This window comes from Hemiscyllium ocellatum (genome assembly GCF_020745735.1).
Source record: "Hemiscyllium ocellatum isolate sHemOce1 chromosome 15 unlocalized genomic scaffold, sHemOce1.pat.X.cur. SUPER_15_unloc_5, whole genome shotgun sequence".
NCBI classification, from domain to species: Eukaryota; Metazoa; Chordata; class Chondrichthyes; order Orectolobiformes; family Hemiscylliidae; genus Hemiscyllium; species Hemiscyllium ocellatum.
Genome location: NW_026867469.1, coordinates 328,200 through 352,944, shown reverse-complemented (window position 1 = coordinate 352,944; position 24,745 = coordinate 328,200). Strand labels below are relative to the sequence as shown.

General features: G+C 46.8%; 1 protein-coding gene across 1 annotated transcript; it reads right to left on the bottom strand.

The window, feature by feature from the left end:
- Positions 1–73: 73 nt before the first annotated feature.
- On the bottom strand, positions 74–19,550 carry LOC132806904 (beta-1,3-galactosyl-O-glycosyl-glycoprotein beta-1,6-N-acetylglucosaminyltransferase 3-like). Its single transcript, XM_060821279.1, has 4 exons — positions 19,371–19,550; positions 18,055–18,675; positions 4,625–5,146; positions 74–181 (listed from the first exon to the last, which is right to left on the bottom strand). Exons 1-4 carry the CDS (start codon positions 19,548–19,550, stop codon positions 74–76), a joined length of 1,431 nt encoding a protein of 476 aa, XP_060677262.1.
- Positions 19,551–24,745: the final 5,195 nt, after the last annotated feature.

Below are 24,745 nucleotides of genomic sequence, written 5' to 3'. Positions count from 1 at the left end.
ACCTACACTGCTGTCCCACAGGGACAAATCACCTTTGGGTGTAGAAGGATGGACTGGGCAAGGAATGGGAATTTTAATCAGTCACTAAGTTAGCTTGGAAATATCTGCTGCACATTATATTCCATCTGCTAATTCCTTTCTCACTCAGTGAAGTTGCCCATATCTTCAGTCGTCCCCACAGCTTTCTCTCCCACCCACTTTTCAGTGAACTTGGAAACATTACATTTGTTCCCTTCAGCTACTCATTGCTATCAATTGTAAGTGCCTGTGTCTTTAGCAGTGACCCTTCAGGCAGCCTCACTTGGTACTAACTCAGAGAAAGTGAGGACTGCAGATGCTGGAGACCAGTGTAGAAAAGTGTGGCACTGGAAAAGCGCAGCAGGCCAGGCAGCATCTCAGGAGCAGAAGAACCGAAGTTTCAGGCATAGTCCCTTGTTCAGGAATGAGGCTGGTGTGCCAAGTGGACTGAGATAAAAGGTTGGGGCAAATTTGCGGGAGGGTGCTGGGAATACAATAGGTGGAAGGAGGTGAGGGTGAGGGTGATAGGCCGGAGAGGGGGTAGGAGCGGAGAGGTCAGGAAGAAGATTGCAGGTGCTGAAACCGGGGGTTGGGACTGAGATAAGGTGCGGGGAGGGAAATGAAGCAGGAGAAATCTACATTCATTCTGTGTGGTTGGAGGGTTCCGAGGTGGAAAATGAGGCGCTCTTCCTCCAGGCGTCGTGTGGCCAAGGTCTGGCGATGGAGGAGGCCAAGGACCTGCATGTCCTTCGCGGAGTGGGAGGGGGAGTTAAAGTGTTCAGTCACGGGGTGGTTGGGTTGGTTGGTGCGGGTGTCCCAGAGGTGTTCCATGAAACGTTCCGCAAGTAGGCGGTCTGTCTCCCCAATGTAGAGGAGACCACATCGGGTGCAGCGGATACAGTAAATGATGTGTGTGGAGATGCAGGTGAATTTGCAACGGATATGGAAGGATCCCTTGGGGCCTTGGAGGGAGGTGAGGGGGGAGGAGTGGGCACAAGTTTTGCACTTTTTTTGGTTGCAGGGGAAGGTCCTGGAGTGGAAGTTGGGCTGGTGGGGGGTGTGGACCTGACGAGGGAGTTGCGGACAGAGTGGTCTCTGTGGAACGCTGATAGGGGTCAGGAGGGAAATATATCAGTGGTGGTGGGGTCTGTTTGGAGGTGGCAGAAATAACGGAGAATGGTACAATGTATCCGTAGGTTGGTAGGGTGGAATGTGAGGACCAGTGGGGTTCTGTCCTGGTGGCAATTGGAGAGGCAGGGTTCAAGGGTGGAGGTGCGGGAAATGGAGGAGATGCGGTGGAGAGCATCGTCGACCACGTTCGAGGGGAAATTGCGGTCTTTGAAAAAGGAGGCCATTTGGGCTGTTCGATAGTGGAATTGGTCCTCCTGGGATCCGATGCGGCGGAGGCAAAGGAATTGGGAATATGGGATAGCGTTTATACAGGAGGCAGGGTGGGAGGAGGTGGAATCTGTGTTGAGTCGGTTGCCCGAGATAGAAATGGAGAGGTCGAGGAAGGGGAGGGAGGAGTCTGAGATGGTCCAGGGAAATTTTGAGGCTGGGGTGATACTAGCTTACCAAGCTGGAAATGACCTTGTTTACTGCCCACCAGCTAGTCTTCCAACCTCTAGGGCACAGCAACCACCGTGACATTCGTGGTACAGTCTTTCTTAACATCGCATTGGTCTCACGAACCCACAGAAAACCCTCAGAAAGCAGAGATGAGGGAGGGAGGCAGAGAAGTGAGAGGCAAAGGGAGAGAGAGAGAGAGAGAGAGACAGGGAGAGAAATAAGGAGACAGAAGAGGAGAGACAGACACAATGTCTATACCTATGAGGGAGAGAGAGCTGTGAGAGCTCACTGGGCTGAATACATTCCTAAATGATGAAACAAAATTCAGACAGATCTATAGTCAATGACAGTGTGGGGATGGCATTTCAAACCCATGGCCAAAGGAACAATGATGGGAATAATATCGAGATGAGTTCTTCCTCTGTACCGAACACCATTCTGTCCCTGTCCTGGGAGTGTTTGATGAGGATGGAGTGGAGGGAGATTTACTCTTATCAATCCCAGGATTGTTTCTGCCCTGGATGTATACAGATGGCATTACATGTGGCATTACAGAGGCAACATTTCTTTTTGTACAGCTTCTGCTGTCATTGCCCTGTCAATTTTGGTGGGAGACAGATAAAATGGAGATGTCTGAGTCCTTGAAGTATGAAGCAAGCTCCATTAAACAATCCCTGGATGTTAGACTAACACGGGCCATTCACACACATAGGTCAGCTTCCGTCATTTGTACAGAAACCACCCTGAACCTCTCGATTAGATTCCAGTCTGAAACTCACTCCTGCATATCTGGTATTCTTTATACAAACCACCCCGAGATCCTCAATTAGATGTGGACATCATTGCAGTGTTCTGATTTCTGTTCATTAAACAGCCATAATCATTCTCACTCAGTCCCATTTAGTTCCCATTTCTACAAGTAGATTCTATCTCAATTGTTTTCTTTTTGACTGTTTTCATTTCTATCTGCATCCAAATGATATCTAGTGTCACTATTTCCGGTGTTAGTGTCTATAGTTAAAACATCTGACATCGCAATGTCCAGCATTATACTGTCCAGTGTCACAGTCTGATCTCACAGTATCTAGTGATAGTGTCCAGAGGGACAGTGTCATACAGGGAGTGACAATATCCAGAGTTATTGTGCCTAGAGGTATGGGGTCCGGAGTGACACAGGAAAATGAAGATCAACCAAAACCAGCCTCCCGATCACTGGATTTGCAACACAGTGACGTTCAACTATTTCAATGGCCCTCAAAATCGTTCAATTGTTCCTAACCAGAATTTACAAATTACAGATCTTGGATATCAAGTTTATAACTTAATAAACAGAAATTAACAATTTATGTCACTTTAGCAGAACACAGATGATCATAAACCCATGCACCCCCCCCAATTCGCACACCAGCAGACAGTTAAGAGATAAACTTGTTTCCAATTTTAATTTGCCAGTTGATAACAGTTTTAATGATAAATAGTAGGCCATCATGAAATCCTTTGATACTGGGTTGTATTACAGGCATAAGAACTGTACACCCTGTTTGAACTTAAAGTCACCAGTCAATGCGAACAAATTCTGAAGACCTGTGGAGACTAATACTCATTCCTGAAGACTCACATTCTCATCTCAGACCTTTTAACAAGTTAACAACTGGGGAAATAACTAGACCAAGTCAAACCAAAAAGGAAGACCAGACCAGTCCAGCAACTTCCAAAGAAGCACTTCCTCCAAGCCCAAAATCCAGTCAGAGCGAGGTCACTCATGGTTTCCACTTTCTTTCTCACCATTCTCTGTGGTTACCTGCTTGGCAGCATTCCTCTTACTGACTGACCCATTCAATATCCATCCAGCTGTCAGTCCCTGAGCAGAACTGCATCTCGGTGCTGAAATGTCTGCTGTGTTCAGAGAGCTGTAATTCATCTGCATTATCTTTCCTGGCCAGATTCTAACAGCAAACATCAGTCTTTTGTCTCTCCAGTTTTTTTTTAAAGAAGAACTAGCCACTGTTCAAAGTTCAATTCTCAATTTGGACTCAGTTCCAAACCAAAATGAGAAAAGTAAAAAAGTAGTGATGGTCACAATACCGGTCTTGCAGGGTCCAGCTGTACAGTGCCCACTAATGCAGTGTTCAAGTTATACAGTGCTCACTTGTGCAGTGTTCCAGTAATGCCGTGCCCACGAGTGTAGTGTTCCAGTAATGCAGTGCCCACTTGTGCAGTGTTGAGTATTATTGGTGCATGTGTCCCTGGTGAGACTGGGCACAAATAACCCCATCGACCTGTGGCCAACCACTTCAACTCCCTTTCCCACTCCACAATGACATTTCCTGCCTCACCAAATCCAAGCTGTCTGATGACTGGAGGAAGAACACCTCATCTTCTGCCTTGGGACCCTCAACCACTTGGCATCAACTTTGATGTCACTAGTTTCCAAATCTCTCCTCTGCCCCCACCTCATCCCAGATCCAACCCTCCAAGTCGGCTCTCCCCTCTTGACCTGTCCATCTTCCTTCCTAACTACATGTTCGACCTTCCCCACTGACCAATCACAATCACCCATCCAACTGGACTTACCGAGCACCTTCCCAGCTACCTTCCCCAAAAGCCCCACCCTCATTCTATTTATCTCTCAACGCCTTTATTCCCCCACATTCCTGATGAAGGGCTTATACCTGAAACATTGATTCTCTTGTTCCTCGGATGCTGCCTGACCTGCCGTGCTTTTCCAGCACCACACATTTTGACTCTCACAGTAACTAATGTTACAGTGCTAAGTCTCACAGTGCCCAGTGTTACAGTGGATAGTATTAAGGTATCCAATCTCCACAGTGCCCAACACTATAGTGCCCAGCCTCACACTGCCTAGTGCTACAGTGGCCATGTTACAGCACGCAGTTTCACAGTGCCTGGCCTCCGCAAGAGCCAGTGTTATAGTATAGTCTCACAGTGCCCAGTTTCACAGTGCCCAGTCTCTCAGTTTTTCCAATGTCTCACCCACCATCGCTACGACCATCACCGAGGTTTACTCTGTCCCAACCTCCAACCCAGCCATGCTTTTACCAAGTGTCCTGTTTCGGAGATATTCCTCCATGCACTGTACTGCCGTGTTGTCCATGATGGAGTCAAACTTATTTGCAAAGTAACATCTCTGACAGACCACCCACTGTAGATCTCCTGCCCCATACACACAAACCAAGTGGCGATACCTTCCTGTGCAGGGAGGGTATAGGGCACCCCTCGCAACATCACCAGCCTCAAAGGACCACTTTACTGCCCGGCCAAGTGTCCTGATGGCCTCTTGGGTGTACGGGATAGAGCCGGGTACATTGGGCATTCTGTGCAGGGTAGCCCACACATGCTCGTCCGGGCTGTAGGTGTCCTCCGACCACTTGAGGAAGGCCTGGATCTCAGCACTGGCAAACACATGGCTGACAAACTCTCTGGTGGTCATGAAGTAGGCACTGCCCACGAAGATGGAGGTGCTGATGTTCGGCTGGTCTTTCAGTTGCGCCGTCAAGACGACTTGGTCGAGGGTATCGTGGTGGTATTGCCAACGTTTCTAAAAGGCAAGCGCAAGAGAGAGTGAGAGAGACGAGAAAGTAGAAATGATAGCTTTTCAACTTCGCCTATGACATTTCCCCTCCCCAACTCCTCTGCAGTCTCCTTGCCCCCAGCTCCAGCAAGATCCATGCACACTCCTTCTCTCAGTTACTCACCTTACAGTGGAGAACAAGGCCATTCAGCCCCTCAGGCCTTTCTCACTCCTGTTGCCTAGTGCCAGTCACCTGCCTATTTCCCCATATCCATGCCTCCCAAACCATCTCCCAATGCTCCTTTGCTGAGCAAATATAAAACTCATTCTCAAACTCTCCCAGTGGATCTGACTCCAAAAATAGACTTCAAGCTGTGCCCTCTGGTCATAAAGGTTGAGAGCACCAGAAAAATAGATCCTTCAGCCCATCGTGTCTGTGCTGGCAAAACAGGCTCCTTCTACTCCAGTCTCATTTTCCAGCACTGGGAACATCGCCTTTCATGCCTCACCAGTGCAATGGAGACACTTGCCTGTGGTCATCAACTCCTGGAGTGGGACTTGAACACAGAGCTTTTGCCTTAGAGAGAAGGACAGGGATATAGTTCTTTGAAAGTGCATTGCAGATAGACAGGGTGGTGATGTATGTGTTTGATACCTTTACCTTCATTGGTCAGTGCATTGAGTTTAGGAGTTGGGATGTGATGTTGCAGCTGTAACAGAGATGGATAGAGCTCTGAAAGATAGTGGAATCAAGGGTTATGGGGATAAGGCAGGAACAGGATACTGATTGTGGATGATCAGCCATGATTATAATGAATGGTGGTGCTGGCTCGAAGGGCCGAATGGCCTACTGCACCTATTGTCTATAAGTAGGAGTATCTTTGACTATCTCTGATATGCCTTTGCCATTACCAAGTGTGATCTATTGTCTGTAGAGGACATTGGTGAGGCCACTTTTAAAATACTGCATACAATTCTGGTCGCCCTTCGAAAGAAAGGATATTGTTAAACTTGAGAGGGTGCAGAAAAGATTTACCAGGATGTTGCCGAGATTGGAGAGTTTGAGTTACAGTAAGAGATTGAATAGGCTGGGGCTATTTTTCCTGGAGTGTCAGATACTGAGGGGTGTCATCACAGAAGTTCATAAAATCAAGAGGGGCATGGATAAATGTTGAAATGATCAGCCGGATGATAGTACACTTCACACAGCTTCTTTACCACATACATGCAAGAAGACTCAACCAGCCGGGTCAAAGCCCACCCTTACCTGGAGAGTCTGAAACAGGCAGTTGCAATCACACTTTTACACACAAATCAGTGTTCCCTTTTCACAAATTACATTTTGATTTCAAGCCTTAGCAACACAACTGATCAATCAGACCCTGATCTAGGTACGTGATGTTTAGCATTAGATCATTGACCTTAAACTTCTACATAACCTGTTGAGTGTTGTTTCTATCTTCCTGTCTTCTCACTTAACTGGAGCCAGTTTCAGTAAGCTAGCTAGCTTACATACGTGCTTGGCTACACTTTTCTGTTGCTGCTCAGAATTATTTAGCTGACCTCCTTTTCTGTTCTTGCCCCATTTTGATTCCTTCCACGTTGTTTGTATAGCCAAAGGTCTTTTCCCAAGGGTGGGGGAGTCCAAAACTAGAAGCATAGGTTTAAGGTGAGAGGGGAAAGACCCGAGGAATTAGTTTTTCACGCAGTGGGTGATGTGTGCCTGGAATGAGCTACCAAGAGGTTGTGCAGGCAGCTGGTACAATGACAATAATTAAAAGGCATCTAGATGTGGACATGAATAGGAATAGGTTAGAGAGATATGTGCCAAAGCTGAAAATGTGTTGCTGGTTAAAGCGCAGCAGGTCAGGCAGCATCCAAGGAACAGGAAATTTGACGATTCGGGCATAAGCCCGACATCAGGCTTATGCCGGAAACATCGAATTTCCTGTTCCTTGGATGCTGCCTGACCTGCAGCGCTTTAACCAGCAACACATTTTCAGCTCTGATCTCCAGCATCTGCAGACCTCACTTTTTACTCGAAGATATATGCCAAAGGCTGGTAAATGGGACTAGTTCAGATTGGGATGACTGGTCAGCGCAGACAGGTTGAACTGAAGGGTCTGTTCCATACTTATGATGCTATGACTCCATGCTCTCTGGTTATTGAGGTTTAGAGCACCAAAATAATAAGTTGCCCTTCAGCCTATCATGTCTGCACTGGTCAAAAAGACAAGCTCCAAGCTATTCTCATCCCATTTTGCAGCACTTGGCCCATACCCTTGAGTGTCTCACAATAGCAATGAAGACACTTTCCTATGGCCATCAGCTCCTGGAGTAGGACTTGAATCCAAAGCTCCTCCCTCAGAGTGAAGGACACCACACATTAGATTCTCTACAGTATGGAAACAGGCCATTTGGCCCAACAAGTCCACACCAATCCTCTGAAGAGCAACCCATCCACACTCATTACCCTACCCGATATTTACCCCTGACTAATGCACCCGAATACTTTGGGCAATTTAGCACAACAAATCTACCTGGCCTGCACATCTTTGGGGATTGTGGCAAGAAATCAGAGCACCCGGAGGAAACCCATGCAGACATGGGGAGAATGTGCAAACTCAACACAGACAGTCGCCCAAGGCTGGAATCGAACCCAGGTCCCTGGCACTGTGAGGCAACAGTGCTAACCACTGAGACACCATGCCACCCCTTCCGCAAGACACAAGACACTTTATTCACATTGTGTCAAAAAATATCTTTTATCCTCGGTCCTTGTGGCATCATGCATGGAAGATATGGATCCTTGGTTACCAAGGGGAGGATAGATTATCGATGGTATGCAGGAATGTGGATGGTGGAACAGGATCAAAAGGGCCAATGGCCTACTCTTGTTCCTTGTATGTATGGGAGCAGATCTTGTTTTTTTTTAATCCAACTTATATCGGAACTCGCCATCATCTCATACAAATGTAGTTTAGGCTTCATTTACATTTCAATTCCTCAGATCTCCCCACCATGCCTCTAACCCAAAATCTTACATCTGCATTCCATTGCATTTGTACAATCGGTGAACAGTGAAGTATATTTCCTTGACTTCATTACCGAGTGCTCACCCTATACCCATTAAATAAACCTCACCCCACTCCCCTTTGTTCCAATGGGAGCATCGTTGACCTTTCCAACTGAGCCATCCAACTTAAACCCTGGCACCATTCTGCAAAATCTCCTCTTCTCCCTGTCCTGAGGGCCCTCATATCATTTTATAGTCACCTAAAATGACCACACAATCCAACTGGGGCTAAACCAATTTGACATGCAGTATAACTCAACCATTTATTGGCATCAATGCCTCTATTTATGAAGCCTTCTGCTTTTCTACCCTCTTATGGCCTCCTCCATCTTCTAATATTGATGAATGTTTATCGCCAGATCCCTCTAATCCTGCGCACTCTTTATGATTGTGCCATTACATTTCTATTACCTCTCCACATCCTTCTCCCAAAACATATCACCTTACACTCTTCTGTATTCACCTCTGACTGGATGCTGTCTGTTCATTGTGATGACTCTGGACAATTTACATCATCCTCACCATTTGCCAATCCTCCAGGTTTATCATTGCACCGAATATGGGCATTTTGCCACATACTCCAAGATTGATATCACTGACATATTGAATAAAAGCAGTCATCTATTTAGGGCTGAGATGCGGAAACATTTCTTAACTTACAGGTTAGTGAAGTTATGGAATTCTGTACCACAGAAAGCTGTGGAGTTTGAGTAATTGAGAGAATGTGACTAACAAATATTTAGGTTTCAAAAGCATCAAAGGCATGGGGAGAAAGTGGAGGTATGGCATTGAGATAGAGGATTAGCCATGATCATATAGTATGGTGGGCGTCAGGTAGGGCCAAATCATCTTCTCCTGCTCCGGGTCTTGATGTTTATATGTCCCAGCTGTGTGGATCATTCCCACCTACCAACCGACCAACCTCTCGTCCAAAATAAGATCCATGAATCAGGGCTTGTGTTGTCAATTTTGTTGTCCAGCCGTTTTGATCTAGTGCCTAGTGAAACACTTCATTGAATCCAGTTCAGACAACATTCTCTGCATTCAAATTCTCAGCTGCTTCATCAATGCATGATGCAAGGTTGAAGACTTACCTTTTGAAAACCTGCAGTGGCTTTGCTTCATTAATTTGATCTAAGGCAGGTTGGTGCAAATTGCAGCTATAACTACCAGCATCAATGTCAAGTGCATGATATAAAGTAAACTAGGATCCATGCGGTGTGAACCTCAGAGACCCAGGTTCAAGTCGCTTCTGCTCCAGAGTTGTGCGATAACATCTTTGAACAGATTCATCAGTAAATGTAAGACCATTAACAAGTCGGGACAGGAGTCAGCCATTTAGTCCCTCAAGCCAGCTCCACTGGAATCATGGCTGATTCAACATTCCTCACATCTATGTTCTTGCCCTATCCCCGTAACCCTTAATTCCTCACTGACCAAGAATCTATGCATCTGAACCTTAAATATATACAAGGAATTCCAAAGATTCACAATCTTCTAAGAGAGGAAATTCCACCTGATCTCAGTCATAAACTGGTGCCCCTTTATTCTGAGACAATACCCGCCCTGGTCCTGGACTCTCCCATGAGGAGAAACATCCTTTCAGCATTTATCCTGTCAAGCCCCTTAATCCTGTCCATTTCAATGAGGTCACCTCTCATTCTTCTAAACTCCAGTGAGTAGAATCCTGTTTAGGTTTTGTTTTTAAGACAATCCCTCCATCGTGGGGGCCATACCCCGAACATTCTCTTAACTTCCTCCAATGAAACAACATGTTTTCTTAAATAAGGTGACCAGAAGTGCTCACAGTACTCCGGATGTGCTCTCACAAGCACCTTGCACAGTTGCAGTAAGACTTCCTGATTTTTATACTCCAACCCCCTTCAAATAAGGGCAAACATTCCACTTCAGTTCTGAAGAAAGGTCACCAGACTCAAAACATTGACTCTGTTTTCTCTCCACGAATGCTACCCGACCTGCTGAGTCTCTCCAGAAATTTCTGTTTTCATCCAATATTCCAATTGTCTTCCCAATTACCTGCTGCCCCCGTGTGCAAGTTTTCCATGTTTCATTCACTAGTTGCCCCAAGTCCCATGGTGTTACAGCTTTCTGAAGCTTTCTCCATTTAAATAATATTCTATTCTTTTGATTTCCCTTCAACTTCACATTTTCCCACATTGCACTCCATTTGCCAACATTTTTGCCAGCTTAACCTATCAATATCTGTCTGTAAAGCACATAAGACAACATTTTTTACTGTAACTCGATATATATGACAGTAAAATATCAGCAAGGTTTGAGAAGGTTTGTAGTTCAGGTTGAGGTTCTCGATGTAGGTTTGCTCGCTGAGTTGGAAGGTTCACTGAAGATGTTGCCTCGTATGGCGATGAAACATCTGAAAATAAACCTTCCAGCTCAACGAGCAAACCTACATCCAGAGTAATATTTCAAGTCAACCTCAGAGTACAACGGGGTCTTGATCAGATGGGCTAATAGGTCGAGGAGTGCCAGATGGAGTTTAACGTCGTTAAATGTGAGGTGCTCTATCTTGGAAAGGCAAATCAGGGTAGGAATAATACACTTCATGGTAAAGTCTGGGGAGTGATGATGAAACAAGAGATCTTGGAATGCAGATTCATAGCTTCTTGAAAATGGAGTCACAGATAGACAGGGTGGTGAAGAAGGCATTTGCTACGCTTGCCTTTATTGGTCAGTGCATTGTGTGTAGGAGTTGGGAGGACATGCTGTGGCTGAATAGGACATTGGTTTGGCAATTTCTGGAACACAGCATGCAATTCTGGTCTCTCTGCTATAGGAAGGATGTTGTGAAACTTGAAAAGGTTCAGTAAAGATTTACAAGGATGTTGCCAGAGTTGAGTGTGGAAATGCAGGAGATTGGTACTAGATGTGGAATAATTACAGACACGATTGGCTGAATGGCATCCTTCCGCAAGAATTCTTTAATTCTGTGACTGGCGCAGAGGAAGATTTCCTTCAAGGTTCATGTTATCAGGAGGAACACCAAAGCCCTTTCCTCAGCTGAGTGGTCAGAAAACTCCCTACTTTTTACTTGAACTAAGGCATAACCTGTCTCCACCAGTATCATAACAAAAATCAGCCATTCGTCCCTTCAAGTCTGCTCCACCATTCAAGAAGGTCACTGCTCATCTGGTTGCAATTTCAATTCCACATTTCTATCGGTTGCCCCGGAGTCCTTATCTTTTTTTTTTAAAAAAGGTCACCTTGCTCACTCTTTCATAACTTCGTCAACTCAGCCTTCACAACTTCGTACAGAAGAGATTTACATTGTGCCACAGCCCTCTCAGGGGAAAATAATTCTGCAAGGCATTGGTAAGGACACTTTTGGAGTACTGGGTAAATTTGTGATCGCCCTGCTATTGGAAGGGTGTTGTTAAACTGCAAAGGATGCAGAATAGATTTACAAAGATGTTGCCAGGACTGCAGGGTTTTAGTTATAAGGAGAGGCTAGATAGGCTAGGACTTTTCTCACTGGAGTATTGGATGTTTATAAAATTGTGCGGGAAATCAATAAAAGTGAATAGCCCCAGGATGGGGGAGTCCAAACCCAGAGGGCATAGGTTTAAGGTGAGACCTGAGGGTAGTGCAAATATGGAGCAAATTGACAAAAAGAATTGTTGTAGTGGGTACAATTACAAGATTTAACAGATGACATAAATATGACGAGTTTAGAGGGATATGGACCAAACACAGGATAATGGGACTAGTTCCAATTAGGATACCTGGTTGGCATGGATGAGTTGGACGAAAGGGTATGTTTCGGTGCTGTAGGACTCTGATGATATCTTATTCTACAGAACATCTTGTCAAACTTACAATGTCTCATCAACCACCTTATCATGCTCCCTCAGAGAAATTTATACATTTCAAAAAGATCTCTCAGATTTCCAAACTTAAATATGTAAAAGCCAACTTGTTCAACTTTCCTTCATAAGATAAGCCCTTCATCCCAGGAAAAAGGCAGGTTAAACTTGCTGTCAGTGTAATTATTTTATGTTTTAAATGAGGTAAAAATGTACAGACTGATTCTGATGTGGTCTGATCAAGGCCTTGTATGGCACTCTCTCCACCCCTCAGGCCTGGAAATGGACTCTACATTTTGAAGAAAAATTCCTGTACTAATGGACTCTGGCCTAGAAAGGACTCTGTTTGTTGGTAATTAACTGTCATATGGTTTGTTGGGCTTATCACCTGCACTGTCTTGCATGTCTCTGGGTCTGGCAGGTCATACTGTGAGCTGGGAGGCTCGTGGGTCATCCTGAAAGCTGTCACCCCGAGAGCCGGAGGGTGGGTAGGCCATCCTGTGAACCTGAAGATTGGTAGGCTGTCCTGAAAGCCGGAGGGTGGGTAGGCCACCCTGATGACAGTCTACCCACCATCTAGCTCTCAGGGAGACTGTCTTGTGTGTCATGTGTGTCCCTGGGTTTGGCAGGCCTTACTGTGAGTTGGGACGTTCATGGGTCGTCCTGAAAGCTGTCACCCCAAGAAACAGAGGGTGGGTAGGCCACCCCTGATGCCAGTAGGTGGGTAGGCCATTCTGAGCACTTTCAGAAGGGGTAATCTGGCTGGGCTGTCCTAGAGTTGGTCGGAAGGTGTCTCAGATGGTGCATAGGGGTAGGCTGAGATCCGGAAGGCTTGTGGGCGACCCTGCACGCTGTCGTCCCTGGGAAGGGGACGGGCTGTCCTAGAGGTGCGGGAAGGTGTGTCAGGGTAGTCCACTGGCCGGACGGTGCAGTGGGGTGATGAGAGCCCAATGGTAAGTAGGGGCAGACAGAGAGCCAGAAGCCATCCACAGCGCTGTCGCCCCGGACGGGTTAATGGGTGGGTTGTCCTAGAGGTGGTCGAAAGGTGTGTCAGGGTGGACCAAGAGCCGGAAGGTGCGTAGGGGCGGGCTGTCTTAGAGCAGCCAGAAGGTGGGAGGGATTGGGGTGGTGGTGGTGGTGGGGGGGGGGGGAGAGAAAAGAGGCTTGCTGTTTTTTCGGGGGTCTGTATTGTATGCGCTGTTTCTTACACAAGTGGACTGACTTATATGTATGAATGTCATTGTTACTGTTTGTAATGATTGAAACTGGGATTTGAGGTTTGTCCTCATTTCCCTGAAACCGGTTGAATGTCAGGATTTGGGGCTTGGCTTTGTCATTCCCCTCCCTTGTAAAATTGCTGTTTCTCTGTATACAGCTGTAAATGTAATTGTTTGTATAAACTGTGAATTGTTTAATAAAATATAAATAAACAGGACTGTCTGTTTCCTTTCTTCCTGGTGATGGAATATATAAATTGTGAGGAGCAATTAGGAATGTTGTCTGCGAAAATCACAAAGCTGAATCATGAAAGAGGAAGGGGAGTGTAGGTTAAGCTAGATATGCTTGTACAAACAGTTATAAGCATCTGTTTCCCGCTTCTGCAAAAACAAAAACCACAATCAAGGTCATAAGGCTCAGTGTGGACGAAGAATGAGAGGAAATGTTGCTTTAGCAGGCAAGGAAGCAGATGGCAGTGAAGGAGGATATACTCTAACAATAGACCACAGAGGGATGTGGAAATGGCCAAGCAAAACCTGTACTGTTATGCACAAGGCCTGATAAGGCTAGAGATAAACAAGAGGAATGGATGCTGAGTTTAGGGTAGTGGGAGGAGGGAAAGAGAAATGATTTGTATCAAGGTTTTGTATTCGGAGTGCCTATCTTGCAAGAGTATATCAGACGATGCTGCTGCTTCAGATCTTGTCTTGGACTGAAATTATTGAAGTGAGTGGGTTCTATTTCCCACATAAATTAAGATTTACACACGTTGTTTTGCACTGCATCTGACACCTGCACACATGACATGGGTACAAGGGAAAAATAAGCATGACTGCTGTTGGGTGGTAGTGGAAGAAAAATACACAGGCATATCAAGGGATCTGCTCACTCAGAGCTGGCTCTAGGGGAGCTGGATCAGCATATGAAGGACTCTTCAATCCTCTTGAGGAGAGGAGACTGACTTCGAAATAGCCACAGTGTGTCTTATGTGCTGCTGTTGGTTTCTTCCTACTGAGGAGGAGTTTATTTTTAATTTTTTTTCATAGTTTGTTGTGATTGTTTTCTGGGGTTTCTTTGCTTATTTCTGTTCATTTGAAGCTGCGCTCAGCTGCACAGGCAGCTACTACCACCACTGCTGCTACAGTCTGGGCCTGCTCCTGCAACTGAAGCCTGGACCTCGCCTGCACCCCTGCTGCTGCCGCCTGGGCCTACCTAAACCCTGGGGACATCTTTGACTGCTACTCCTGAGGCTGCTTCCAAAAAAAATAAACAGGACGATCAGATGTTCTGTTCACTCTCAGCTGGCTCTGAGGAAGCTGAATCCATGTCAAGGACTCTCCATGTGTAAACAAAAGGGTGAGTTGGTGACTGGATAATGGCCTCTGTGAAGTTATTCCTGATGTTGGGGTTTCCTGCTCCTCGGATGCTGCCTGACCTGCTGTGCGTTTCCAACACTAATCTTGACTGTAATCTCCAGCATCTGCAGTACCCAATTACAGTCATAGAGATGTACAGCATGGAACCAGATCCTTCGGTCCAACCTGTCCATGCTGACCAGATATCCCAACCCAATCTAGTTGCACCTGCCAGCACCCGGCCCTATCCCTCCAAACCATTCCTATTCGTATACCCATCCAAATGCCTCTTAAATGTTGTAATTGTACCAGCCTCCACCACTTCCTCTGGCAGGTCATTCCATACGCGTACCACACTCTCCGTGAAAATGTTGCCCCTCAGGTCTCTTTTATATCTTTTCCCTCTCACCCGAAACCTATGCCCTCTAGTTCTGGACTGCCCGACTCCAGGGAAAAGACTTTGTCTATTTATCCTATCTATGCCCCTCATAATTTTGTAAACCTCTATACGGTCACCCCTCAGCCTCCGAAGCTCCAGGGAAAACAGCCTCAGCCTGTTCAGCCTCTTCCCATAGCATAAATCCTCCAACCCTGGCAACATCCTTGTAAATCATTTTGGAATCCTTTCAAGTTTCACAACATTTTTCCAATAGGGAGGAGACCAGAATTGCACGCAATATTCCAACAGTGGCCTAACCAATGTCCTATACAGCCGCAACATGACCTCCCAACTCCTGTACTCCATACTCTGATCAATAAAGGAGCATATACCAAACGCTGCCTTCACTGTCCTATCTACCTGCGACTCCACTTTCAAGGAGCTATGAACCTGCACTCCAAGGTCTCTTTGTTCAGCAACACTCCCGAGGACCTTACCATTAAGTGTATAAGCCCTGCTAAGATTTGCTTTCCCAAAATGCAGCATCTCGCATTTACCTGAATTCAACTCCATCTGCCACTTCTCAGCCCATTGCTCCATCTGGTCCAGATCCTGTTGTAATCTGAGCTAACCCTCTTCGCAGTCCACTACATCAATTTTGGTGTCATCTGCAAGCTTACTAACTGTACCTCTCATGTTCGCATCCAAATCATTTATGAAAATGACAAAAAGTAGAGGGCCCAGCACCGATCCTTGTGGCACTCCACTGGTCACAAGCCTCCAGTCTGAAAAACAACCCTCCACCACCACTCTCTGTCTTCTACCTTTTGAGCCATTTCTGTATCCAAATGGCTAGTTCTCCTTGTATTCCATGAGATCTAACCTTGCTAATCAGTCTCCCATGGGGAAGCTTGTTGAATACCTTACTGAAGTCCATATAGATCACATCTACCACTCTGCCCTCATCAATCCTCTTTGTTAATTCTTCAAAAAACTCAATCGTTTGTGAGACTATTTCACTATCAACCAAAGAACAATCCTTTACATGCTCTGAACCGAACTTACATTCTTTTGTTCACTCTTGACTCTTAAGGGCAATGAGCAACCACATGGGCCTCAACTAACCTGCCTCTTCATCCATCGGCACCATTCCCCACCTATTCCTCCACTACATTGATGACTGGATTGGCACTACCTCGTATTTGCTTGAGGTGGTTGAAAAGTTCATTAATTCTACCAACACCTTCCGACCTGACCTCAAATTCACCCGGACAATCTCGGACACCTCCTTCCTCTTCCTGGACCTCTCCATCTCCATCTCTGGCAACCGACTAACTGCTGACATCTACTACAAACCCACCAACTCCCACAGCTACCTGGAATACACCTCCTCCCACCCTGCCCCTGTAAAAACACTATCCCTTATTCCCAATTTCTCTGCCTCTGCTGCATCTGTTCCCAGGAGGACCAATTCCATCACAGAACATCCCAGATGGCGTCCTACCTCAAAAACTACAATTTCCTCTCCCACGTGGTTGACAATGCCCTCCAGTGCATCTGCTCCATTTCCTGTACCTTCACCCTTGAAGCACACTCCTCCCAACACAACAGGGACAGAACCCCTCGGTCCTCACCTTCTCCCCCACCAACATCCGGATACATTGCATTATTCTCCACCACTTCTGCCACTTACAAACAGACCACACCGTTAGGGACATACTTCCCTCTGCACTCCATCTGCATTCGATGAGACTATTCCCTCTACAACTCCTTTGTCAGATCCACACCCCCCAACAAACCAACCTCCCCTCCCGGCACCTTCCCTGGCCTCTGAAAAGTGCAAAACCTGCACCCACACCTCCCCCCTCACCTCCGTCCAAGGCTTCAAAGGATCCTTCCATGTGAGACAGAAATGTACTTGTACCTCCACCAATGTCATCTACTGCATCCATTGCACCCGATGTGGTCTCCTCTACATTGGGGAGATAGAACTCTTACTTGCGGATGGTTTCAGAGAACATCTCTGGAACACCCACACCAACCAACCCCACCGCCCCGTGGCTGAACGCTTTAACTCCCCCTCCCACCAAGGGCATGCAGGTCCTGGGCCTCCTCCATCACCAAACCCTTAGCAGCTGATGCCTGGATATTCCACCTTGGAACCCTGCAACCAGATGGATCAATGCCGATTTCACGAGTTTCCTCATTTCCCCACCCCAACTTATCGCAGTCCCAAGCCTCCAACTCAGCACCACCCTCCTGACCGGTCCATCTTCTTTCTCACCTGTCCACTCGACCTTCCGCACCTCCGCCCGCCACCCCCTCCCCCACCCCCCACCCCCACTCCCCCAAATACCTTCATCTATCTATCATTTTCCCAGCTACCTTCCACACCCATCCCACTTATCTCTCGACACCCTGGTCCACAAGCCTCATTCCTGATTAAGGGCTTATGTCCGAAACATTGATTCTTCTGCTCTTCAGATGCTGCCTGACCCACTGTGCTTTTCCAGTGCCACACTCTTGACTCTGATCTCCAGCATCTGTAGTGCTCACTTTCTCCTACACTCTTAACCTACCTACATTCCTGTATACTTGTCTAATCAGTCTATATCCCTCCTTATCCCACGCCCAGCCCTTACTTTCCACCCCATCCCTTTCACCTGACCATCTTCCTTTCCACCCATCTGCTCCACCCCACCCACTGTCCAATCACAGCCATCTCCTCCCTGCATCCAACAATTGTCATCCCACCCACCTTTCCCCAGCCCCACACCCCCATTTATTCTGCAGCTCCATCCCCTCCCTGGGTTCGGATGAAAGTTTCCAACCTGAAACGTCAATTGCCCTTCTACTCTGTTTGCAGCTCAACTCTCCAACTCCTCTATATTCCTTTGTACATTCTGAACCTCCCTCCATGCAACTGAACAGTTTTAACAACCCTGTTTCTCTTTGTACAGGCAGGAGTGGAGGACTGGAGGGGAGAAAGAGAGAGAGATGATGGAGGGAGGGAGGATGGAAAACACTTGGATGAAGAGAGGTCCAGCAGACAGGAAGGCGGTTACCTTTTTGAACCCTGGCGCAGGATCCGACTCAATCACGTTGAAGCCATTCAGAGCTCTGAGGCTGCGGACTATCTCCCGGTTGGTCTTCAGGGGGAAGTCTTGGCCACACACATTGATGAAGTACCTCCAGGGGACAGGGCTGTCCAGCAGCTCCTTCATGCAGTTGAGATCCGCCTGAACTCTGCTCCAGCCAGCATAGGTGACCCACTCCAGCTTGGCTGCGACAAAGACATTGTGGAAACACGAAGCGATGGCCCGAACTGCCGCATGAAATTGACTCGGGGATTTGCGGTCCACGTGGATACAGTAGACATTCTGTGGGGCGTAAATGCTCCGTAGAAGCCTCTCGAACATCTCAATGCTCTGGTGGATGACCATGGAATAAGCCAAGGGGAAGTGTTCCTCCTCAGGGCTCAGGGGGACAGTGATATACTTGCGGGCCCTCACAAACGATCTGCAATTTTGGGTCATGTTCAGATAATCTTCCTCAGTGATGGCTTGGTGCTTGAGGGAGACAGTAATAGAGTTGAGGAGGGCCCATTCCATCTCCTGCCTCTCCCACCGATGATCTGCCAGCAGGTGGCGTTCTCCTCGACCAGCAGGAGGTGTTCCTGCATTGGACTAGCGCCTGGTTTCACCAGTCTGAGGGTCAGCCGGCCCCCTCCTCTCTGGACCAGCAGCCACTGGCACAACAAGACCACCCTGAACACACACAGCACTGATCTGAGGCATGAACAGTGGGCACAACGCTGGCTCAGCTTGGGCATGGCACTTTCCAGAGGGCAGTGTCCCCAGCCTATAGGCAATAGGTAAATGCAGAATGGATGCCCTCTGTGCTGGGCAGCACTGCCTCCACCAGGCCTTGGGGAAGGAGTGATTGCAATTTGCTGGAGAGGTCGCCCCAGCCAGTCCCCTCTTCTTGTGAGACTCTTGTCTTCCCTTTTCCCCAAGATTCAACGAATGACTCCGACTTTCACTCCCTCTCCCCCCTGAACTGCTCTCCCTCTGGAATTCCTCTCCCACTTTAACACCTCTCCCTCTCTCCGTTACCCCTTTGTAACCCCGCTCCCTTGATAACCCCTCTCCCTTTGTAATCCCTCTCCTCCACTAACTCATCCCTCTCCCTCAGTAACTCCTCTCCTCCCTCTCCCTCTGTAACTCTCTCTCGGTAACTCCTGTCCCTCTCTCTCTGTCTCTCTCAGTAACTCCTCCCGCCCTCCTCTGGGTGAAACCCAGCCAATGTTCCGTTGTTTCCCTCTCGGAGTCCGGGCTCCTCTCGCACCTGTCTGCCTGCCTGGCTACAGGCGTTTCCTTGCCCGGTCTCTGCTTCTTTCCAGCCGTTCCTGGACCGGTGTTGCCCGGGTGAAGTAAACGAGAGGATCGCGCTGGTGTGCAGTCTGGATCAGAGAACTTACGACCAGAGAGAACACAGAGCCAGCCAAGCCCAATAAACCACGCCCCAGCCTGGGCTGCTCTTTCAGGAAGGAACCTGCCATCGAGCCCACAACAATGTGGGAGGAGTAACTCTTGGATAAAGAGAGGGCCAGGAGACGGGAAGGTGGTTACCTGTTTGTACTGTGACTCTTAACTGCCCTCTGGGCTATTAGGGATGGCCAATAAACACTGGCCTGGCCGACAGTGCCCCCATCCCATGAATTTCTTTGAATAAAAGCGACAAAGAGGAAATCAAATTAAATCAAACTTCACCACCCGTCCTCTCTCTCTGATGCAAAATTGGAATTATGGTGATTTGACCGTTCATAATAAAGCTGGAAATCTGAGCACAGTAAGTTGATATTAATCCAAAAAAAAAATTCCCCTGGCCAAGAGTGGTTCAGAGGTTAACATTGCAGGAGCACAGTGCCAGGATCCAGACTTTAATTCCAGCCTTGGGTGGCTGTGTGGAGCTTTGCATGTTGTCTGCTTGGGTTCCCTTCGGGTGCTCGGATTTCAAAAATGTTCAAGTTAGGTGGATTGGCCATGCTGAATTGCCCATAATGTCCAGGGATGTGCAGGCTGGGTGGGTTACCATAGCCACACACACGCACACACACAGACAGCAGAACACTCCTGCAGGTTTATGCAATGCTCAATCTAATGCAACATCCTGGTGGATCTCCTTTGCCCGCACCTCCCTCCTGTACAATCCCATCCGTGCTATAATGCGGTGACCAGAACTGCACACAGTACTCCAGCTGTGGTCTCACCAAAATCCTGTAAAGCTCCAACATGACACCTCCCTGCTCATGTATTCAGTGGCTTTGATCCTTCTTAATTCCCTTACCTGCCTATCCTGCTGCCTTCACGGATGGCTGGACATACAAACCAGGATCCATCTAATCTTCTGTGCTTGCCAGGGTCCTCCTATTTAACATGTACTCCCTTGCCACGTTAGTCCTCTGGAAATGCATGTCACAGAAATTTGGGCATTCAGTAGCACAGAATGGAGAAAAAAAACAACTGGCATCAAGAGCTGGCATTTTTTAAACATTATAACTGTACTCACATACATTACTTCATCTGGAAGTTCATTCCATCACAAATCACTCTGGGGAAAATCTATCAATCTTTTTCCTCTGACCTTACAAACATGGCCCCGATTCTGACCTCCCACACACTAGGGAAAATACCCTTGTCATTCACCTTATCAATCACTATCATGATTTTATAAACCTCAACAAGGTCACCCCTCAATTTCCTATGCTGCAGTGAAAAACACGTACAGTTCTGATGTAGATCCTTTAGAGAGGGGACAGAAAAGGTTTACCAGGGTGTTGACTGGAATGGGGGATTTTACCTGTGAAGGAAGATTGGATCGACTGGATTTGTTTTCACTAGAATGCAGGAGGTTGAGGGGTGACCTTATAGAAGTTTATGAGATTGTGAATGGCATGGATAGGGTGGAAAGTATGAGGCCTTCTCTCAGGATGGAAGAGTCAGTTACTCGGAGACACAGGTTCAAGGTGCAGGGGTCAGGGGGGTGTTTAAAAGAGATATGTGAAGCATGTTTATCTTGGAAAGGGTGGTGAGTTCATGGAACACACTGCCAGAACAGACAATGGAAGCAGACACAATTGTAGTTTTCAAGAATCATCCAGCAGCAGGCATGAATAGGAAGGGAACAGGGGAATACGGATCCTGTAAGTGAAGACAGTTTTAATATGGAAGGCAAAATGTGTCAGTGCAGGCTTGGAGTGTTGAAGGGCCTGTTCCTGTGCTGTAATGTTCTTTGTAAAATGTCCCCAGCCTCTCCAGTCTATTTTTATATCTCAAACCCTGCACTCCTGGCAACACCCTGGTAAATCTTTTCTGAACCAACTCCAGTTTAATAATATTCTTCCTACAGCAGCGTGAGCAGAACAGGACAGTCTTCCAGAACTGGCCTTACCAACTTCCTGTTGAACCTCAGCACGCCATCCCAACTCCAATATTCAGAGAGCTGAACAACGAAGGTCATCACACTCCAGCAGGTATTGTTTCACCCTGACTCCCCTTGTAACTGTCCACATCTCGCTGGGACACTGATGGGAAACATCTTGGCTCTTTGACTGACTCGACCAAGTCTCATTTCCTACTGTTCCTATGTATCCCTCAGAACAGGAATCTAATGTGCATTCCCATGGCAACATCACAATGACAGACTTGTTTGTGGATTCACATGAAGTGGGCATCACTGACTGGGACAGCCTTGTTACACATCCCTCTAATCTCTCCGGCATAAATGATAAGGAACTGTCCTCTTAAAACACAAGGACAGTGGGGTTAAAGAACCCTGACCACAAATGCAAAGTCACATGGGAGAGAGTTCCAGGATTCCGTCCCAGAAAAACTGAAGGAAGGATGATTAATTTCAAAGTTGGGATTAAGGGTGAAGTGGAGAGTAACTGCAGAAGGAGTAGTGTTGCGTCATATTGCTGACCTTGTCTTCAAGGTGATATTGATGTTGGGTTTACAAGGTGCTGTTGAGGGACCCTTCCTGAATTACTCTAGTAAATCCACAACAGGTATAACATTGTTTCCAGGAAAAAATGGACAGGATTCATCAGAGAAGGGAAATGCAAATTGCTCAAAGTCTTATGAGATGATAACATGGAGGGCTCAAGCAGCTGAAGGCCGGTGGAGTGATGGAATTAGGGGATGGTCAAGAGGCTGGGATCGCAGGAGGGCTGACGTCATGGAGTGATAATGAGCATTGATGTTACAGCTAAGAGAGGGTTATTGGGACAGGAGGAGGTTTCAGAGATAGGGTGGGGTGTAGGGGGTGGAGGAGGTTCTGGAAATAGCGAATGTGTCAGGGCTGGATGAAGTTACAGAGATAGGGAGGAGTGTACTGGGTGGAGGGGGTTATAGAGATGTACAACGCAGAAACAATCTCATCAATCCAACTCATCCATGCCGACCAGTTCTCCTAACCTAATCTTGACTCAATTGCCGCACATGGCCCAAATCCCTCTGCACCTTTCCTCGTCATATACCAATCCGGATGCCCTTTAAATGCTGTAATTGTACCAGCCTCCACCACTTCCTCTGGCAGCTCATTCCATACACGCACCACTCCTCAGCCCATTGGCCCATCTCATCAAGATCCTGTTGTACTCTGAGATAACCTTCTTTGCCATCCACTGCACCTCTAGTTTTGGAGTCATCTGTAAACTTACTAACTGTATCCCCTATGTTCACATCCAAATCATTATATAAATGATGAAAAGCAGTGCACCCAGCACCGATCCTTGTGGCACACCACTGTCACAGGCCTCGAGTCTGAAAAGCAACTCTCCGCCACCGCCCTCTGTCTTTTACCTTCAAAGTCAGTTCTGTGTCCAAGTGGCTAGTTCTGCTTTTACTCCATGTGATCTAACCTTGCTAAGGGGACCCTTGTCGAACGCCTTACTGAAGTCCACATAGATTGCGTCTACCGCTCTGCCCTCATCAATCCTCTTTGTTACTTCTCTGAACAAACTCAGTCAAGTTAGTGAGACATGATTTCCCACACACAAAGCCATGTTGACTATTCCAAATCTGTCCTTGCCTTTCCAAATACGTATAAATCCAGTCCGTCAGAATTCCCTCTAACGACTTGGCCGCCACCAATGTCAGGCTTACCGGTCTCAGCTTTAAAGCATCACCTTTTCATTTTGAGGCTATGTCCTCTGGTTCTCATCCCTCCTACTTGTGGAAACACCTTTCCATATCCAGTCTACCACGGGGTCTCAGTATTCTGTAAGTTTCAATCAGATCTCCCTCACTCTTCGGAACTCCACTGCGTCCAGACACAGAGTCCTCAACCGCTCCTCATGTGACAAGGCTTTCATTCCTGGGATAATTCTTATAAAATGCCTCAGGAATGCTCTTAACTTACTAGTGTGAGAGATGACATTACACTGAATAACATATTTTGACTACAGGCTATAAAACCACCGAACTTTAGCAGCAAGCTATGTTCGTGTGCCTTTCTCACTGATTGTTGCTATCTCCTCAACAGTTTGAAGGGTCTATGATGTGGAGATACTAGACAGTGCAAACTGAGCACACACATCTCTCCGTAATGAGAACAACCAATGGTCTACTCAGACTATGTGGACTTTACCTTTACCTTCACCAAGCATACATTAATATGATTAAGAATACATTTACTCAACAACAGGAATGTTGGATGATTACAAAAATAACTTGGTCCACATATATTTTGCCCCAATCATGATTGCTACCATATAACCAAAAGCAATTATACATGAGGAAGTCTAAACCCAGTTTATTCATCCCAGACATGTGTTGCAATTCAGTTCTTTCTGTTTTCTTGTCTTTGACAGTGCATTACCCTCTAATGTAGGTATGTCTGCTCTCATCTATATTCACCCTGTTCAATGTCCTTGTCTTTATCTTCATCTTCACTCTCAGAAGATTACTGCTGGTCCCCTATTTCCTCTGCCAACAGTCCACACCCTGTTTGTCAACCGCACTTGAGAAAGGCATAGTGCACCATTTCTGATCTATACTGCAATGCCCCACTGGAGCTTCCAACTCATCTTGAAGTGGTTGAGTTATGATTGTTCAACTGTGGCCCTGGTGGAAGCATGGGCAGTGTTGTATCTTCATTTTGCCATTGCCTCAGGGACGCATTAGCATCTTGATAACATTCATAGACCCTTATTTCAAGGAGATTGGAGTGTAAGAGTTGGGAAGACTTACTGGTGAGACCACATAGAGTCATACAACACGGAAACAGACCCTCCGGTCCAACAAAGCGTAGCTGAACATTATCCCAAACTAAACTAGTTCCACCTGCCCGCTCCTGGCCCATAGCCCTCCAAGCCTTTCCCACTCATGTACTTATCCAAATGTCTTTTAAACCTTATAATTGTACCCACATCCTCCCTTTTCTCAGGAAGTTCATTCCACATGCAAATCACCCTATGCATAAAGAAAGTTCCTCATTTTTTAAAAATCTCTTTGCTTTCACTTTAAAAATGTGCCCCCGAGTCTTGAAATGCCCACCCTTGGGAAAAGACAACTAGCATTAACTCTATCCATACCCATCATTCTTTTATAAACTTCTATCAGTCTTGACTAATGTGGGCAGTTTTGGTCCCTTTGTTTGGGGAAATTTCATTGGAGGACGTTGAGAGAATATCTACTAAGCAAATCCCCAGTGAGCAGGGATTGTCTGAATAGCAAATGCTAAACAGGTTGG

Bases quoted from the DNA above. Each gene is read 5' to 3' on its own strand.
- LOC132806904 (XM_060821279.1), bottom strand. From the start codon at position 19,550: ATGGCAGGTTCCTTCCTGAAAGAGCAGCCCAGGCTGGGGCGTGGTTTA. The intron at 18,676-19,370 runs GCAAGGAAACGC...ACCAGGCGCTAG, and splicing joins TGGAAAGAAGCAGAGACCGG to TCCAATGCAGGAACACCTCC. The intron at 5,147-18,054 runs GTAACCGCCTTC...CTTGCCTTTTAG, and splicing joins CTGCGCCAGGGTTCAAAAAG to AAACGTTGGCAATACCACCA.